This window comes from Tamandua tetradactyla, chromosome 13 (genome assembly GCF_023851605.1).
Source record: "Tamandua tetradactyla isolate mTamTet1 chromosome 13, mTamTet1.pri, whole genome shotgun sequence".
Classification (NCBI taxonomy): Eukaryota; Metazoa; Chordata; class Mammalia; order Pilosa; family Myrmecophagidae; genus Tamandua; species Tamandua tetradactyla.
The window spans coordinates 29,681,039-29,702,319 of NC_135339.1; the positions used below are offsets into that span (position 1 = coordinate 29,681,039).

At 35.8% G+C, this 21,281-nt stretch overlaps 1 protein-coding gene and 1 non-coding gene across 2 annotated transcripts in view; one reads left to right on the plus strand and one right to left on the minus strand.

Annotated features, from left to right (window-relative positions):
* DNAJC12 (DnaJ heat shock protein family (Hsp40) member C12) overlaps positions 1-14,855 on the plus strand; it is a 40,067-nt gene extending 25,212 nt beyond the window's left edge. The window contains exons 4-5 of the mRNA XM_077124386.1: positions 7,326-7,530; positions 13,695-14,855. Of these exons, the coding sequence (XP_076980501.1) occupies positions 7,326-7,530; positions 13,695-13,789 (300 nt within the window). The 3' untranslated portion in view covers positions 13,790-14,855. The remainder of the gene's footprint in view (positions 1-7,325; positions 7,531-13,694) is intronic.
* TRNAS-GCU (transfer RNA serine (anticodon GCU)) lies at positions 12,505-12,577 on the minus strand. The gene has a single exon. It is a non-coding gene; the product is annotated as a tRNA-Ser (tRNA).
* Positions 14,856-21,281: the final 6,426 nt, after the last annotated feature.

The window sequence follows — 21,281 nt, forward strand, 5'->3', positions numbered from 1 at the left end:
TGTGGGCAATGGGAGCGAGTGATGGGGTTCAGGTGCGTGGGGTGTGGGGTGAGTAGCTGGTCATGGGGCTGCACTAGTGAGGGTAGCGTGCCCAAGGAACACAGCCTGGCTTACTTCCTAGTCCCACGTTCCCATCCATGCACTCCCAGGGGCTCTGTGGCTCCACACTTCTGCTCCAGGCTCCAGCTTTCTGCCTCTCAGTTCCTCGGCCCCTGCAACCAGGGCTGCCACATGTGGTGTAGAAGGCTCTCTCAGATCAGTTGCACTCCCACACTGCCACTTTAGTTACCCTCCTGTCCCTTCTCTAACATTTCCATGGAGCAGGGCTAATCTCAAGCTACTCTAGCTAGCCATCTTCCTGTAATTCCTCTATTTATTTATTTTTTATCCTTATTTTCTTACTCATCTATCCATACCCTGGATAAAAGGTGCTTCAGGCACAAAATTTCCACAATCTCATGTTCACACTATAAAAGTTATATAGTTATACAATTGTCTTCAAGAATCAAGGCTACTGGAACATAGCTCAACAGTTTCAAGTACTTCCCTCTAGCCACTCCAATAAACCATATACTAAAAAGGGATATTCATATAATGTGTAAGAATAACTTCCAGGATAACCTCTCAATTCTGTTAGAAATCTGTCAGCCAATGAAACTATTTTTTTCTCATTTTTCTCTCCCCGCTTTTGGTCGAGATGGCTTTCTCAATCCCATGGTGCCAGGTTTGAGCTCATCCCTGGGAGTCCTAGCCCATATTGCCAGGGAGATTTACACCCTTGGAAGTCATGTCTCACATAGGGCAGAGGGCAGTGAGTTTACCTGCCATGCTGACTTAGAGACAGAGGCCACATCTGAGCAACAAAAGAGTTTTCTGGGGGTAACTCTTAGGCATAATTATAAGTAGGCTTAGCTTCTCCTTTACAGGAATAAGTTTCATAGGGGTGAGCCCCAAGATCGAGGGCTCAGCCTATTGAATTGGTTGTCCCCCCTGCTTGCAAGAATATCAAGAATTTCCCAGATGGGGAATTTGAATAATTCCTCCTTTCTCCCCAGTCCCCTAGGGGTACTTTGGAAATACTTTTTTTATATGCTGCCTAAATTACTCTGGGATATATTGCGGCATCACACAACCCTATAAAAACCAACAGGATCTCACTCCCTGTTCAAGATTCCGTATAATTATGGTGTTCAAATAAATTGATCATACAAATTGAGTTAGATAATGCACTACCCAAAATATCTCTAACTTTTATTTATTTATTTATTTATGCCTGGGGAGGCACTGTGAATTGAAGCTCGGTCTATGGCATGGCAGGCACACACTGCCCTCTTTAATATTTTAATTATTGTTTTCTCTTTGTATGTAGTTCAACCATTCTTTTGCTTTCACTACTGTAGAGAAATTGATAACAATTATCATACCTAGTGTTGTGCATTATCTAAGTAATTATTGTCTATCCTTCCTTTGTAGATAAACATCACCACATGTACCATTTATACAGCAAAATGACTACAATATTAAAATTTATGTGACACGTATATAAAGCATACTTACCTGCATGTTCACTTGCCCCACGCATTTATAGCTTGTTAAATCTGAGCAAATCCCTTCTCTTCAGATCATTTACCCTGGGTTTCCGCTTTTTACTTAAGCAGTAGAATCCCTGTGGAAGGAAAACATTGCTTAGAAGTAATGTTAATTTCAATATCTTCAAAGCAGGACCAGCCACAACAAGCTTCTGCAGCTTCACACACAGGTTCAGGTTGCAGGGAACCTCTTATAGGAAAGTTGCCCAAATGAGCTGCAGCTTCAGGTATGACACATTTCTCTTATCCATGAGAGATGAAATCATAACACCCCTGCCACACCAAATCTGTCACTTCACTAGCAGTTTATTTTGCTTTTAGAAGTTCCTTCTGATAGTTTAATTTGTAAAAATATTTAAAAATTCATCCAGGTCAATGAATATATTGGAAATTAAAATTTAGACACTTGATACTGGTTTTTACAAAAGGGGTATGGGGTAAGGGTTTCAGCAAGCTTGGCTTTGGGCTCCTGGGATAAGGAAATCAGAGACTTTTCTAGTTCAGAGAATCTTAGGGAAATCCACTTCTATCTTGTTAAAAGTTTTACCCCAAGGGATCCAGTATTTGGATGGCTCTGCCTCTATGTCCAAAATATATGGCTGAATGACTTTAGCAGGCTGTGGGAAAATGGTTACAGCAAAGCCAAGGCCAAAATAAACATAAAAAAAAATTCTCCTATGCAATTGAAACTGTCCTATGCCATATCAGTTGCTATAAAGTTTGCTTTTTTTTTTGGTGCATGGTCCAGGCATCAAACCTGGGTCTACCACACAAAAAGCAAGCATTCTACCACTGAACCACGTTGCTATAAATTTTATTAAGACTTGGTAAAAAACACATTTTTGGTGAACTGATCATGTGATAGAGTGAGTGTTTCTGGGAGGGCTTGTTGGGATTGCAGTCACCCCACGTGTACCTACTAGTCTACTGATTGTTTTCTGGATTCCCAGGCTGGGCTAGATGCCCGCCCGTGAGGCAAGTCCAGTTGGCCATGGACTAGCAGGGGGGATCCTCCGATGCCTGTATGGCCACAGTTTCCCCAGCCAGATGGTAAACAAACAGTGTGTAATTCAACATTTACTGGGCCTGTTCAAAAGACAATCTGTCCTAATTGGATGTTATCCCAAAACAGGTCAGAAATCACCCAGGCAAGTAAAACATTCACTCGTGGTAATGCAGGATAAAAATAGCTAGTCAATTTTGTGTCATTATTCAGCTCTCTGGGCCCAGAATTCTTGAATGTTCACAGTCCTGATACCCCAGAAGCTCTCTGCTTAGATATTTTTGCAATCATAACCATATCTGATTTTTTAATCTAATTTTTCTAATAGTACATATAGATAATCATGTCAGAAAATTGAAAACCACACACACATACAACTAAGAAAATAAAAAGGAACTTTATAATCCTGCCATGCAAAGATAACCACAGTTAATATTTTGTTGCATTTCCTTCCATTTTTTCCTCCTTTAATCCCAATGTAATCAGGTGTGAGAGATGTTTACTTTGAATGGTGGCAGTGACTGCATTACAGGTGTGGTTCTTGGATCTTGAGGGTGAATAGGTTGATTAGCATGTGGATTGGTTGTATTTGTGGAAAAGGATGCAGGATGCTTCTTTGTTATTGGGGAGAGAGAGAATGAAAGTGGGAATAAGTGACTTTTCTGATTGGAGTAGGCCAGGGGATTGAATGTACCTGTGCTTTTACAGTGTGTACAAAGTTATGTTGTCCTCTTGACTGTCTCTATAGCTATATTTGAATCTAAATTTTATTTATGTGCATGTACATATAAATTTAGGTATCTATATTTGGATATATCTACCTACCTTTTCATATAGTTTCAATCATGCTATTTGTGACCATTCTGGTCATTATTCATTAACATCGTACCATTAGCATTTCCCAGTGTTTTTAAAAAATCACCATGGACGGATTTATTTAAAAGATTCCAAGAAGGCATTTTATCCCTTTGTACTTTCCCTTCTCGGTGAGCTGTTTCTCCTGGCTCCTGCCTGTGAGGCCAGTGCTAGAGCTCTTGAGACAGTTGCTAAGGAACTTTGATGTCTTTTCAAGCTCTTTAAAAAGATGCTGATGTTTTTTTGGATAAAATTGATAGCAAATTATCTCATCCTTACTTCATATTTGACTTTCACAGCAAAATGATCACAATCATTTTTTGCAAAAAATATAGACTGCTTCTTGAATTTTCTCCAAAGCTTCTCTTAATTCTTCAATATTCAAACATTTTCATTTTTGAGTTGACATCATGTGTTTTATTTATTTATTCTTTACTTTTAATTTTGAAACAATGTTAAACTCCCAGGAGAGTTATAATAATAGTATACAAACCACATACATACTCTTCCCAGATTCACCACTAGTTCACATTTCACCATGCTGATATCACTCCTCTCTCATTATGTATGCATATTACTTTTACCCTTATACCATGTGAGGGTTACTTGTACATCATTTGAGTTTTACCTTTAGACATCGTGTCCTTTTACCTCTTCATTTCCTAAGAATAAAGGTATTCTCTTACCAAAAAATGCTATAGTTTTCAAATTTATGACATTTAACATTGATTCTGTGCTATTATCCAGTATACAATTCATATTCATGTTTGTCAATTGCCCCAATAATGTCCTTTATGGCATTGCCCTGCCTTCATTCAGGATATCCTGTCCAAAATCATCATATTTAGTTGTCATAACTACTTAGACTTCATTAATTTGGAAACGTTCTTCAGCCTTTGTATTTTTTATAAAATTTTTAAGGGGTGCAGACGAGTTGTTTGGTAGAAGGTGCCTCAACTCAGATAGTCTAATTTTTCCTTATGACTCCATTCAGATTATGCAGTTTGGCAGGACTATTGCTGAGGTCATGTTGTGACTTTCCTGGTGCACCACATTGGGAGGCATATAATGTCACTTTGTCTCATTATTGATGATGTGAGCTTTGATCAGTTCATTGAGGTGGGGTCCACCAGGACTCCCCACTGTAAAGTTTCCATTTTTGCTATTGGTAATTTATCTGTGGGGAGAGATTTTGAGACTCTATAAATATCCTGCTTGCGTGAACATGTTGCCCAATAGTTTCCACACCCTTTGGTGATGCTTGCCTGAATCTGCTATTGCTACAATGGCTCCAAAATGGTGATTTTCTAATTCTGTCATTCTTAGTTCTTAGTACATTTATTAGTTGGCATTCTACTGCAAGGAAGAGATTTCCCTCTTCCCTTACAATCATTACATAATGATTTACTTACTATCAGCATGGATTTATGGATTGGCATTCAGTGGAATGTAACCCGTTACTATCATTCTGATGCTCAAAATTTTCCCAGTTTGGCTTCTTTGTAATTGACTAGTGAAAACCTCTTTAAGCTGTAGTTTGGCTAGTGAAGACCTCTTTAAGCTGGCTCCTGTGTCTTTTTTGACATATCTGTATCATTTTTGTAAAATCACCTCCTTACTTTCTAGTGTAACAAGATGTTCTAGGCTTATCTTGTACTGCTCTACTTTCAGCACTGAAATGAGCCGTTTTTCAAGGAATCCTGATTCTTTTTAATGGGGAATGATATTAAGAAACCAAGATCTAAATGATGATCATGCATCTATGTGATGATGTTAAGAATTACTGATTGCATATGTAGAATGGAATGATTTCTAAATGTTGTGTTAATTTCTTTTTTTTCTTTAATTAATAAAAGAAGTATTTAAAAAAATAAAATTAAAAAAAAAAAAAAAAAAGAAACCAAGATCTGAGTTCTCATTGATATTGAGGTACTGTTGTTTTTAGGCCCTTTCTACAGGCAAAGTTGAGGGGGGAAATGGCGGTTTCATTTGTATATATTTTTTAAATTGTGAATTTATACCAACGTCTCTAATTCCAGTCCTTGCCTTTCCCCATTCTGTATTTGTATCTATCTTCTCCTACAGTGAGAATCCTGGCTTTCAGTAATTTCAATATTTACTCGTCTTTTCAATTCTATATTACTCACAAAAATATTTTCAGAATTGATACATCCATACCACTAAGAAAAACAAACCTAAAAATGAGTCCAAGATTTGTTAATAGTTCTTTTGTTTTTAAATCGAAGGCATATAAAGTACCATGTCTAAAAGTTAAGTTAATCCTTTTTTCCTTCAGAGTGGTCAAGTTATTCATTTGAAATAGTTAGGTTCGCTTATTTCTTTTCACATTTAATTTTAATGTTTTCCTCCATTCTTATTGGATTCATTTTAAATTTTGAATATATGAAATATTAACATGAGTCTAAAAGTCTAAACTATACAAAAAGCTATACTCAGAAAAGTGTCACTGCCTCCCTAACCCTTCCATTTCATTGCCACACTTTTCTTTTGAAGAGCCCATTTTACCATTATTTTGTCCTCTCTCTCTGAATCTGTCTCTGAATCTCTCTCTTTAATTTTTCAGGCTAATTCTGCAAGATTTTCATTTCACTGTGCCTTTGTGGCAATATTAGCAAGTTTCCAACATCACTTTCATCCAGTTCACAAAATCCTACAGCTTTTGCAAGATTTGCTCATTCCACTTTGTAGCAGTTGATTGACTGTATTTGCCATGTTTACAATATCCCACAGTTGTGGTGACTGCTTCTCAAAACTTGTCTTGGTGGGTGGAGACAGATGCCAATGTCAAAAGAAGAGACATTTGAGTGGCACTTATTTTATGTCTCTTTAGTAAATGTTTTTGTGCTGATCACGTTTTGCTGCTTTTTGTAATTGTATAGCTGTTGAGACATAAATAATGAATACATACTTTGATAGAGAGGACACTGTTATGTACATAGTGTCTGTGCTTGACTTTTTTCATTTAACTGCTTTCTGAGATACCCTTCTTCATTATCGTGTACAGATGTCTCATTATTTTTATAGCTGTATAGCACTCTGTTTTTAAGTGTATAATTCAATGGTACTTATTAAGTATATTCACAATGTTGTATATCCATCGCCACTATTTAGTTCTAGAATTTTTTCAGCACCCTAAAACATACTTGTTAGTCAGTCACTGCCCATTTCCCACCCCCCTTCCCCAGCCCTTAGCAACTACTAATTACTTTCTGTTTTTATGGAATTGCTTTTTCTGAACTTTTCATATAAATGGAATCATGCAACATGTGGCCTTTTGTGTCTGACTGCTTACCTACTTAGCATATGATTTCAACATCTATCCATGTTGTAGGAAGTAATGTACCTCATCCCTTTTATGGCCAAATAATATTCCATTGTATTTACATACCACATTTTGTTTATCCGGTCATCATGTGATGGGCATTTGGGTTGTTTCCATCTTGTGGCTATTGTGAATAGTGCCGCTATGAACAGTTGTATGCAAGTTTTTGTTTGGACACACATTTTCACTTCTTTTGGTTATAAGTACAGGAGTGGAATTGTTGGATTCTATGGTAATTTCATGTTTAACTTTTTGAGGAACTGACAGCCTCATTCTTTGAATCTCCCTGACGCTGGTCCCTTTGCTTTGGATCCATTATATGGATTTCCCTTATACCATTAGTCTTCCAAATCAGATCAGTGAGGATTAATTAAAAATACCTGGATTATTTAGTAATGGGTTAATTGTCAAGTCTAACATTCTGGTAATCAGCACTAAAGTTGTGGGTCAAGTGTGACCACATACTGAACTTTAAATATAGAAAATATATATGATATTGATTTTGTATCCATGTGTTTGCTTTTGATTAATTTAGTCCATGCATTGGGCTGTCAGAGGCAAAAAAGACCTGATGCTAGAAGAATCTAACCAGACACATACCAACAAGATTGAAAATGAGGAGTGGAATGAGCAAAAAGAAATTAAGAAAGAGGAGCTGTGTTCAACCACAGAGAAAATGGTGCAAAAAGAATCTGAGTCCCCAGAAAAGTCATTCTTCCCACAACGCCCAGATTCTCCAGGTAAATCATGTCATTTAGCATTGCAGAAGGAAAAAAGGTCTGAAATTAAAGGGTTTGGTTTATATTGTATTTATTCTCAACCTTTTCCAATCTGCACAGTAGTGCCAAATTTAAGGATTGGTTTAGCATCTTGAAAGATGTTTAGCCCTGAAACAGGAACCAGAAGATACATTCCTCAATATATTCCTTGCAAGGGGGTCTTGAGATATTTCTGGGAGTGTCTCCTGCACTACTCAACATTAGCTAACATTTATTGAGCACTTACTATGTGCAGGAACATTCCTTCCATATATTATTTTATAACAACTTATTTAATACTAATTTTATATCTACTAACTGTTTAATCCTCACAACAAGTTTGTGAGTTTGGTACCAATATTATTCTCATTTTGCAGTTGAGAAAAAGGAGGTTGAGTAGTTCTCAAGGCTATACAGCTTGTACATGGCAGGGATGGGCTTCAGAGTTTGTGTTTAAGGAAATGCAGTATATTGAGAAGACGCTTTATGTGTTAGTAGCGCCACAGCTATCCTGAAGCATTTATAGATCTACTAAAGCTCAGGGCATTATAGAGATTAAATTCCTGTCTCCTATACTAGACTATCTGGGTTCACATCCTAACTTCACTACATATTTTCTGTACTGTGGCAAAAGCTACTTAACTTCTCTAGATCTGTTTGTTCATCTTTAAAACGGGCATCATAATGGTGCCTTCCTCGTAGAGTTGCCATGAAGATTAAATGAGAAGATTCATATAAAATGCTTACTACAGTGTTGGCCTGTGGCCTGCCCTGGGTAGTTGGTAGCTATAATTATTATTTCTGTGCTTTATCCAGCCATCCAATTGTGTAATCTAGTGTGGGTGTGTTATAGACACAAGGTAATTGTCCTTCCTGATCTTTTTTGTTGATTCTCAAGGTTGTGATGTAAAACTCCGTTAGAATTTAGACTTTCAGCAGAAGGTTTCTCAACATTTAAGAACACTTGTTCTTAAAAAGAGATAACTAGTCATCCTGGAGGTTATTCTTATGCATTTTATAGGTATCCCCTTTTTAGTTTAAGGTGTATTAGGCTAGAGGGAAGTATCTGAAACTATAGAGCTATGTTCCAGTAGCCATGTTTCTTGAAGATGGATGTATAATGACATACCTTTTGCAATGTGACTATGTGATTGTGAAAACCTTGTGTCTGATGCTCCTTTTATCTATGATATTGACAGATGAATAAAAAATATGGATTAGAAATAAATAAGGGGGGAACAAATGTTAAAATAAATTGAGTAGATTGAAATACTAGTGAACAATGATAGGGAGTGGTAAGTGGTATAGAAAAAAATAGGGGGAACAAAGGTTAAAATCTATTGAGTAGATGGAAATACTAGTGGTCAATCAGAGGGAGGAGTAAGGGGTATGGTAGGTAAGAGTTTTTTCTTTTTATTTTTCTGGAGTGATGCAAATGTTCTAAAAAATGATCATGGTGATGAATATACTACTGTGTGATGATATTGTGAGCCACTGATTGTACACCATACACAGAATGTTTGTATGTTAAGAATGTTCATGTTTGTATGTTGTTTTGGTTTGATAATAAAAAATTAATAAATAAAAAAAGATATAGTTTGTAGTGGCTTGTAGTCTTTTTAAAAATAGCCACTTCAGAACTATCTTTGGGAAGAACTTTTACATGGCCATCCCTTGCTAGGAAGAAAGTTTCTTATTAGAATTTGATTCAGGGGTCTTTGCTGGTTACCCCAAGAATTCTTTCTGTGGAATCTCCTGTTGATTGCATCAGCCTGGTAACTAGAAATGGTTATAATATAACAAATTGATCAAAGCAGAAGTCCGAATTTCAGAAAAACAGTTTAAGCAAACACGTGAGTACAAACATTCCCCTACCCAACCCCCACAGTCGAAAATGCACAATTTTCTCCTTTCAACCCTAGAATATCCAGATTTGTGTTCCCTGTACCGCTGTGGTCATCCTGTGATTTTTCTATTTCAGGTAGACTCAGGACTAGTCTGGGATTTTCTTTTTTTCTCTCTTTCTAAAATGGTTACTGAAATACTTAAAAACAAAACAAATCAGAAGTAATATGAGCTTCCTGTTTAAAAAAAAAAAAAACACAACAAACAAAACAGTCCGAGATAGGTATGACTGAGTGTCCACACTCTTCTCCACTCTGACCCCTGAAGTAACCAATGGGGGCACGTGATTCCTTCCACACTGTTCTCTGTGCTAATCATGTGTACCTCTGTGTACACGTAGGAGAGCTTTAAAAATGAAGAACGGGGTCATACTGTGTGCATTCCTTTTATGCTACAGGTGGTTAAGAGCACAGACTGCCTGGAGCCAGACCCAGCTTTTCCACTGTCCAGGTTGTGTGACCTTGGGCAAGCTTGGTGACCTCTCTGTCCTAGTTTTCTACAAAGGTTTTTTTCGAGGAATAAATGACTTAATAAGGTGAAGTATTTAGATCAGTGCCAGGCACATGATAAGTGCTTCTTTAATTTTAGTTTTTATTGTTAAGGGACTTCTCCCCAGGTCCGTACATGTAGAACCACCTCGTTTTTTTTAACAGCTGATAATGTTCTGTAATATAGATATACCATAATTCAATCATAATAAATTGTGATGCCCATTTTGATGTTTTCACTTTATAAAGTGTACTCTCTTATTGTGGTTGAAGAATAAAGTGGAGGGGTCACGGGAAGGGAGGAGCATCATTCTGAGAAGTTGTTGTTGGAGATTAGGGAGAATTATGAAATTCTGCCAAAGGCTGCATTTACCAATATTTTCTTAATGCTGTTTAGGAGTTTATTTACTCTTCTGAGTAGTGCCTTAAACTTGGAGTTTGATGTACCGAAGTGCAGTTACATGATTATTTATACTTTCATTTTACTGCAGCGTAAATTTTTATAACATCAGCAGTTAAGAAATATGATGTCAATTTTACGAGGTCCTAAGTGGCTTCTCGCATATTACTCTTCTGCACATTTGTTAATATCCTCAAGCAGTGCTTGATATTTACTTTCGAGTTTTCCTTTTGTTGCTTCTTCTGTGATGACCAGCCACCAAATAGACCCAAATACATTCTGAGTCTTCCTTGCAACCAGTAAAAGATGGAGCAAGGCATCTGAAAACTGGTGTGCAAGACAACCTCACCTGTTCTTGCTTTCCATTTAAAAATGTAGTAAATTTGCTTCTGATAAATACAGTCCTCATGTCAAATAGTTTTGAGTAACATCCTGAAATTTAAAATAAATTAATTGTAGCAGAGGCTGTTGGTGAGCCACCAGATGTCCTGGGCAGCCACTGCCCAGCATTGCCACTCCTATGGCCTCCTACTACAGGCATGGAGACTCTGCCACAGGCTTTCTCTGGGAATGGAGCCTACATGACAGCAAACAGGTAGACAGGAAGTGCCATGTTGCAAATGCTTTTTGGGAGCAGCTGTGGGCCAATAATGAATGGGAGAGGGAGGCTAAAGTCCCCAGCTCCTTTATTCCTCAGGTGGGATAACTCTGGGGGGTTTTTTTTTTTTTTTTTTAAGGAAAGACAGAGAGAAGGAAGGAAGGATAGAGGAAAGGGAAACATTTTTAAACATTTTCTTGTTTTATTGTATTCTGTTTCTCCGTTTTTGTTACATGGGGTGGGGCCGGGAATCGAACCGAGGTCCTCCGGCATAGCAGGCAAGCACTTTGCCCGCTGAGCCACCGCGGCCCGCCCTCTGGGGGGGTTTTATGTTGCCTCCCAGCATTCCCCGTGGGATCAGCTACAAAATGAGAGTAATATTGGTAGCCATCTCACAACCTTGTGAGGATTTAATAGTTGATATAAAATTAATATTAAATAAGTTAATAGATGTAAAATAATATACGTAAGGAAGGTTCCTGCACATAGTAAGTGCTCCATAAATGTTAGCTAATGCTAACATGCTCCATAATTTCCCCTTTGTAGTCTTGGTCTCCTGCCTCACTTCCCTGCCTGTGCATTGTGGGACCACCTCCCAAATTAGCCACATGCATTTTTAAGTTCTTGTCTGGGGGTCTGTTTCTAGAGGAACCCAAAGTATATGACATCTTTTAAAACAATAAAAATAACACTTGTTTATTACAGATATGTGTGAAAATATGTCAAACAAAAGGAAGATAATATAACTCATAATCTTGCCACGTGGAGAAATAACTATCATTGTTATTGTGGTAGATTTACATGTATGTTAGTGTTCCTAAAATGGGATCGTATTATATAGTTTTTGTGTACATATTTCAGTTACACAAAACAGAAGGTCAGAAATAATTTCCTTTTGCTTTTTCCCAAATGTAAATTCTTTTGATTTTTTCTTTTGATTATTCTAAAACATACAAACAGATCCTATTTTCTTGAGATAAGCAACTATTCTGTGCATCTTTCCTGTGTATATTTTTCCATGCTATATACTTAGATAAGATTTTAAAATATCAAAGGAAGTATATTTTATTATTCTGTAACCTGATTTTTCAGTAGCGATATTATAAATATAAAAAATAACACAAGGCATACCTGTTCATTGCAGAAAAATAAGAAAATAAAGATAAACAAAAAAAAAAAGATAAAAATGAAAATCACATCTATTCCCAATACCCAGGTATAGCTATGGTTAGTGTTTTGCTGTTCTTTCTAAAAACATAAATACCCATGTAAATAAATGAATTTAGGGATGAGATCATTGTATAAACTGTTTTGTAACTGCCTTTCACTTTGCAGTAGCTTATGGACATTTATCTATGGCAGTAAATGTTAGTAAATTGTTATTGATTATATCAAAGCCATTTAACCAACTTTTTATTGTTGAAGATTTTGGTTTCCTAATTTATTCTTTTGTATGCTGCATGGTTTGGGGGTCACATTTCATTCTTTTTTCACGTGAGTATCCCCTTACTGCAGTACCATTTGCTGAATTTTTGTTGTTTGGTTTTTCATTTGTTTGTTTGGAAAGTGCACGGGCTGGGGATCGAACCCAGGTCTCCTGCACAGCAGGCGAGAATTCTACCACTGAACTACCCTCACACCCCAGTTTCCTCATTTTATTTTTTTAATTTTTAAATTTGTTTCTTACTTTGTTCTTTGTGTTTCCTCATTTTTTAACATTTTAAATTGTAGCATGATAAAAATCCCTAGAGTTAAATCCTTGGGTAGATCCATGGTTATTTTCTTAGGATAAATTTCTAGAAATAGAATTATTGGATCAAAAGTTATATACATTTTAATGAGTTTGATAAATATTGCCAAATTGCCTTCCAGAAGGGTTTGGCCAATTTATACTTCCTCCGGTAGGGAAGGAAAATTTTCTCTAGTTCTCAATATTGCTGTTTGTTATAATTTTACAAAAATTCTAATATCATGGTATTGAATTATTTGTATTTCCGGGGGCCCTTTACCACCCACCTGTTACATTTGGCAGCTGTTTGAAAATTTTTTCCAATTTCCTTGTAAGTGAATTGTCAAAATTCCCACCACTGAAAGTATCTATAAATTTATTTTTGTTACTGAGCGTATGAGGTCCTTTCATTTAAGCGTGTGAGGTCCTTTCACATTACATAAATTCTAATTCCTATTCAGAAGAATTCAAAGTCTGTTTAAGTTAATAGGCTTCTATAAGATTTTAATCATTCATACCATAATGCTTTAGTTGTTGCCGTGAAAACCTATCACTTTATTCTCCTAGGTATTTTAATTACAAGAGTTACTTTTCCTAGCTCTGATTTTTTTCCAATATTTTTATTGACAAAACAACATACAAACACAAACATTCTTAACATACAAACATTCCATATATGGTTTACAATCAATGGTTCACAATATCATCACATAGTTTATATTCATCACCATGATCATTTTTTTTAGAACATTTGCATCACTCCAGAAAAAGAAATAAAAAGAAAAAAGAAAAAACTCATACATATCATATCCCTTACCCCTCCCTCTCACTGACCACTAGTATTTTCATCTATCTGATATATTTAACCTGTGTTCTCCCTATTATTTGTTTATCCATATTTTTTACTCATCTGTCCATAACCTAGATAAAGGGAACATCAGACACAAGATTTTTCACAATCACACAGTCACATTCTAAACGTTATCTCTTCCTATAAGTAATCTTCAAGATGATTCTCTTTTAAAGGTTTTTCAGATGGGAACTGTTGGCACCTTCGTTTCCGCTGGTCTGGAGATGCTCCCTCCGAACTCCTCAGGAAATTTAGAAACTATGAAATCTGAAATGTTCCTGCACCACAGAAGAGGAAGAGAGAAATAAGACCATCCCCTGTGCTGACAACATGTAGTCATTGTTCACATCTTAAAAAGCTGATGTTTATATGTCATGTTTGTGAATCACTGAGTACAAATTGATTCCTCCATCTGTAGAACCATTTTCTAAATATAAATCTTTCTGAAGAATAGTTTTTTTTAGTATTTGCATAATCAATGTTCTTTAAGTCCAAGTAGATTGTATTATATATGTTTTCCTGTGAATGTTATTTATACAAATCCTCTTAAAAAAATTGATCTCTGTATTTAAACATTTCATTGCTGTATCATGATCTGTTAATGCTGGGTGTACAAGAAATGTTTTCTCTTTACTTAAAATGAAATATGAAATTCCTTTGTCTAAATTTCACGGAGTGAAATAAATAATTTTCCCAATATTCATAATGAGTTTATAATTCAACTATATTTTTAAAATAATTTGAATAAGTATTTCTACTTTAACTTCAGTACTATGAGCTTAAAAGGTTATGATTTATCTGAGGAAATGATACAGTTTTGCAAAATGTATTTTGTTATAAAAGCAAGTGGTAACAACATGGAACCTAGAGAACATGTTTCGAAAGAAACTAGCTACTAAAGGTCACGTGTAATAGTATTCCATTTATGTGAACTATTCAGAATAGGCAAATCCACAGCCACTGAAAGCAGATTAGTACTTGTCAGGGGCTAGGGAAAGGGGTAATGGGTATGACTGCTTAATGGGACTGGGGTTCCTTTTTGGGGTGATGAAAATGTTCTGTAATTAGATAACCATGTTCTACAACATTGAGAATGTGCTGGAAGTTGTTGAATCATACACTTTAAAATAATTAAAATGGTAAATTTTGTGTCACATGGATTTTACCTCAGAAAAGGAAATTATTCTGAAAAAAAAAAGACAATGATAAATATATATTATGTTCTAACTATGAAAATGGGACTGTTAGATAACATATCCTCTTTAGCTTGGAGCTCTTGATGGTCATGTGTATTCTTTTGTTTTTATTATTTTTTAAACTTTATTTTATTTATTAAATGTACCAACATACAAACACAAACATCCTTACCATATGATCATTCCATTCTACATACATAATCAGAAATTCACAATATCATCACATAGCTGTATATTCATCATCATGATCATTTTCTTAGAATATTTACATCAATTCAGAAAAAGAAATAAAAAGAAAACAGAAAAAAATTCATATATACCATACCCCTTACTCCTCCCTTTCATTGATCACTAGCATTTCAATCTACTAAATTTATTTTAACATTTGTTCCCCCTATTATTTATTTATTTTTAATCCATATGTTTTACTCACCTGTCTATAAGGTAGACAAAAGAAGTATCAGACACAAAACCCTCACAATCACACAGTCACATTGCAAAAGCTATATCATTATACAATCATCTTCAAGAAACATGGCTACTGGAACACAGCCCCACACTTTTAGGCAGTTCCCTCCAGCCTCTCTGTTACACCTTAACTAAAAACGTGATATCTATATAATGCATAATAACCTCCAGGATAACCTTTCGACTCTGTTTGGAATCTCTCAGCCATTGACACTTGATTTTATCTCATCCCTCTTCTCCCCCTTTTGGTTGAGAAGGTTTTCTCAGTCCCTTGGTACCGAGCCCCAGCTCATCCCAGGATCTCTGTCCCACATTGCGAGGAAAGTCCACACTGCTGGGAGTCATGTCCCACATAGAGAGGGGGAGAGCAGTGAGTTTGCTTGTTGTGTTGGCTGAGAGAGAGAGGCCACATCTGAGCAACAAAAGAGGCTTCCTGGGGGTGACCCTTAGGCCTAATTTTGCATAGGCTTAGTCTATCCTATGCAGGGTTAAGTTTCATATGAACAAACCCCAAGATTGGAGGCTCAGCCTATTGCTTTGGATGTCCCCGCTGCTTGTGAGAATATCAAGAATTATCCACTTGGGAATGTTGTATTTTCCCCCTTTCTTGCCATTCCTCCAAGGGGATTTTGCAAATACTTTTTTATTCACTGTTCAAATCCCTCTGGGATTTATTGGGGTATCACTCTGGACAAACTTATAAAATCTCATGCCCTACTCAAGGTTCCATACACTTATGGTGTTCAATTATGCTGTCCACATAAGTTATATTAGGAAATGCACTAGTCAAAATATAAATTTAGTACCAAATAAACATTTTTTGCTTTAGTCTCACACATGAACTGAAGTTTTAAAATATTATTATCTATTTTCAACACCTTGCATTATTGAGATTCCTTTGTTCTTCCTCATGCAAAAACATTTTTAAATTTGGTCATGTGTACTCTATGGCTATTTTATCACTTGCAAACAATGAATGAAAAATTTTAAAAAAATTGTAGAGCTGGAATTCTCTAATAAATGACAGAATTTTTGCTGGTCTTTGGCAAAATGAGAAAAGAAAGCATATAGTAAGTTTCTTTAAAAGATAAACTTATTCACTATAAATGGTTGTTCTTTATTCAGAAATTATGTTGTCTCTACCTTTGTGGTTTAAAATGTGCTTTCTTTTATGAAATAGGGTCATAATAGATGAAAACTTTTTCTTTTTTTGAAATACATGTGTTGGGTCCTTCAATTTTATTTGAATTTTTGCTATTATCAAATCCAAAAGTCAGGATTAACAGTTCAGAGAATTAGTTCTGCCAATATTTACCATTTCATTAAAATGTTATTTGGCATTGTTACCATATCTAAAAATTTGCTTCAAAAAATTAGAAAACAAATGCAAGCAATATGCATGCTAAGTTAGAATCAACTTTTCACAGAAAGTAATAAAGACACCAGTGTCAATCATAATGTCTGGCTCAGGGTAACCACTAAAAACTGGATTAAGTGAATGTCTAAATCTAAGAATAAGAGTTAGTTCTTTTTTCCCTAAACTGTCTGATTTACAGCACTGATGACTTTTAGTAACTCATGAAGGGGGTTAACATACCTTTGGTCCTCGCTGTTTTCATTACAGATTCACTTCTCAAATATTGTTGACAAGATTGAGCCCTGGCTCTTGTTTACTTTTCTCTACCATGGTGCCTGAAGCCTCCAAATAAGAAATGAAAAACAGCTCCTTTTAAAAAAATTATTTGTTTATTTTTTATTAATTAAAAAATTAACAAACAAACAAAACAATAAGATATCATTCCATTCTACATATATAATCGGTAGTTCTTAACATCATCACATAGTTGCATATTCACCATTTCTTAGAACATTTGCATCGATTTAGAAAAAGAAATAAAACGATAATATAGAAAAAAAAGCTATACATACCATACCCCTTACCCTTCGCTTTCATTTAACACTAGCATTTCAAACTAAATTTATTTTAGTTTAAAATTTATTTTAACGTTTGTTCCCCCTATTATTTATTTTTATTCCATATGTTCTACTCTTTTGTTGATATGGTAGATAAAAGGAGCATCAGACACAAGGTTTTTACATTCATAGAGTCACATTGTGAAAGCTATATCATTGTTCAATCATCATCAAGAAACATGGCTACTGGAACACAGCTCTACATTTTCAGGCAGCTCCCTCCAGCCTCTCCACTACATCTTGAACAACAAGGTGATATCTACTTAATGCGTAAGAATAACCTCCAGGATAACCTCTCCACTCTGTTTGGAATCTCTCAGCCATTGACACTTAGTCTCATTTCACTCTTCCCCCTTTCGGTCGAGAAGGTTTTCTCAATCCCTTGATGTTAATTCTCAGCTCATGTTAGGGTTTTTCTCAGTCCCTTGATGCTGAGTCTCAGCTCATTCCAGGATCTCTGTTGCACGTTGTCAGGAAGGTCCACACCCCTGGGAGTCATGTCCCACGTAAACGGGGAGGGTGGTGAGATTGCTTGTTGTGTTGGCTGGAGAGAGAGGCCACATCTGAGCAACCAGAGAGGCTCTCTTGGGGGTGACCCTTAGGCCAAAATTTTAAGTAGACTTGACCTATCCTTCGTGGGGTTAAGTTTCAAATGAACAAACCCCAAGTCTGGGGGCTCAGCCTATAGCTTTGGTTGTCCACACTGCTTGTGAGAATATCAAGAATTCGACTTGGGGAGGTTGAATTTCTCCCCGTTCTCACCATTCCCTGAAGGGGGCTTGCAAATACTTTTGCACTCACTAATCAAATCACTCTGGGATTCATCGGGTCATCACTCTGGACAAACCAACAAAATCTCATGTCCTACCTGAGATTCCAAGTACTTATGACATTCAGTCAAACTATCTACATGAGTTATATTAGGAACTGCACTAGTCAAAATATAAACTTTGTACCAAATAAACATTTTTGCTTTAGTCTCACACATAAGGTGACATTTTAAAATATTAATTACTATTTTCAGCAATAATGACACTCCTTTATTCTTCCTCATGCAAAAACATTTTTAAAATTTGTACATTGTACATTTCACTATTGTTATATACTCTAGGCGTTCCTAGATTATAGGCAAATAGCTCCTTTTTAGTGTGCGTTTAAACATTTTAGATACTTGTTCCTCCAACTTAGCTGGAGACCTTTTATACTTAAACACTTAAATACACTGCTGTACATAAATAAAATTTACAGAAGGAGGGGATATGTTTTGATAATACAGTCTTTCCCATTTGAATGGAAAGTAAGGAGAAAACTAGATAACTTTTCTTCAATAATTCAATTGAATTCTCTAGGGTGCCCACACAACCACAATCAGATGTATGTATAAAAGCACATTTTCAAAGCCATTTATTTTTGGATTATGACTCACTTTCATGACATAGCAAACTGAATTTAAAAAGGATAATGTTACATAAAGGTTATTATTAAGCTTATTTAAAAAATGTTTTTATTGAAAAATCTTCACACACATGCAATTCATACATGTTATACAATCAGTGCCTCACAGTATCATCATATAGTTGTGTATTCATAACCATGATCATTTTTTAGGACATTTACATCACTCCAGAAAAAGAAATAAAAAGAAAAAAGAAAAACTCATGTATCTTATACCCTTACTCCTTCCTCTTATAGACCACTAGTATTTCGAACTACCCATTTTTTTACTATTATACTCCCCTATTATTTATTTATTTATTATCCTTATTTTTTTACTTATCTGTTCATACCCTGGATATAAGAAGCATCAAACACAAGGTTTTCACAATCACATGGTCACATTGTAAAAGCTATATAGTTTTATAAATTGTCTTCAAGAATCAAAGCTGGAAATCAAGAAACGAATTCCATTTACAAATGCAACCAAAAGATTAAAATATTTAGGAATAAATTTAACTAAAGAGACAAAAGACCTATACAAAGAAAACTACAAGAGATTGTTAAAAGAAATCACAGAAGACCTAAATAGATTGAAGGGCATACTGTGTTCATGAATTGGAAGGCTAAATATAGTTAAGATGTCAATTCTACCTGAACTGATTTACAGATTCAATGCAATACCAATCAAAATCCCAACAACTTACTTTTCAGAAATAGAAAAACCAATAAGCAAATTTATCTGGAAGGGCAGGGTGCCCCGAATAGCTAAAAGTATCCTGAGGAAATAAAATGAAGTCGGAGGTCTCATGCTGCCTGACTTTAAGGCATATTATGAAGCTGCAGTGGTCAAAACAGCATATATTACCATAAAGATATGTATATTGACCAATGGAATTGAATAGAGTGTTCAGATATAGACCCTCTCATCTATGGACAGTTGATCTTTGATAAGGAAGTCAAGCCAACTCACCTAGGACAGAACAGTCTCTTCAATAAATGGTGCCTAGAGAACTGGATATCCATATGCAAAAGAATGAAAGAGGACCCATCTCTCACACCCTATACAAAAGTTAACTCAAAATGGATCAAAGACCTAAACATTAGGTCTAAAGACCATAAAACTGTTAGAAGACAACGTAGGGAAATATCTTATAAATCTTATACCTGGAGGCGGTTTTATAGACCTTACACCCAAAGCAAGAGCACTGAAGAAAGAAAGAAAGAAGAAATGGGAACTCCTCAAAATTAAACACTTTTGTGCATCAAAGAACTTCAACAAGAAAGTGAAAAGACAGGCTACACAATGGAAGAAAATTTTTAAAAACGACATATCAGATAAAGGTCTAGTATCCAGAATTTATAAAGAGATTGTTCAACTCAACAACAAAAAGACAGCCAATCCGATTACAAAATGGGAAAAAGACTTGAACAGACACTTCTCAGAAGAGGAAATACAAATGGCCAAAAGGCACATGAAGAGATGCTCAACTTCCCTGGCCATTAGAGAAATGCAAATCAAAACCACAATGAGATATCATCTCACACCCACCAGAATGGCCATTATCAACAAAACAGAAAATGACAAATGCTGGAGAGGATGTGGAGAAAGAGGCACACTTATTCACTGTTGGTGGGAATGTCACCAACATGGTTGGTGCATGGTTGGTGGGTTGCAATGGTGCAACCGCTGTGGAAGGCAGTTTGGCGGTTCCTCAAAAAACTGAATATAGAATTGCCATATGACCCAGCAATACCATTGCTAGGTATCTACTCAGAGGACATAAGGGCAAAGATACAAACAGACATTTGCACATCAATGTTAATAGCAGCATTATTTACAATTGCAAAGAGATGGAAATAGCCAAAATGTCCATCAACAGACGAGTGGCTAAACAAACTGTGGCATATACATATGATGGAATATTATGCAGCTTTAAGACAGAATAAAGTTATGAAGTATGTAACAACATGGATGGACCTTGAGGACATTATGCTGAGTGAGATTAGCCAGGAACAAAAGGACAAATACTGTATGGTCTCACTGATATGAACTGACATTAGTGAATAAACTTAGGGAATTTCATTGGTAACAGAGATCATCAGGAGATAGAAACAGAGTAAGATAATGGGTAATTGGAGCTGAAGAGATACAGATTGTGCAACAGGACTGAATATAAAAACTCAGAAATGGACAGCACAATACTACCTAACTGTAATACAATTATGTTAAAACACTGAATGAAACTGCATGTGAGAATGATAGAGGGAGGAGGGCTGAAGGCATAAATGAAACCAGAAAGAAAGATAGATGTTAAAGATTGAGATGGTATAATCTAGGAATGCCTAGAGTGTATAATAATAGTGACTAAATGTACATATTTTAAAAATGTTTTTGCATGAGGAAGAACAGAGGAATGTCATTACTGCAGGGTGCTGAAAATAGATGATAATTAATATTTTAAAATGTCACCTTATGTGTGAGACTAAAGCAAAAAATGTTTATTTGGTACAAAATTTATATTTGACTAGTGCATTTCCTATTATAACTTATGTAGATAGTTTGATTGAATACCATAAGTACTTGGAATCTCAGGTAGGACATGAGATGTTGTTGGTTTGTCCAGAGTGATGACCCGATGAATCCCAAAGTGATTCGATCAGTGAGTGGAAAAGTATTTGCCAAGTCCC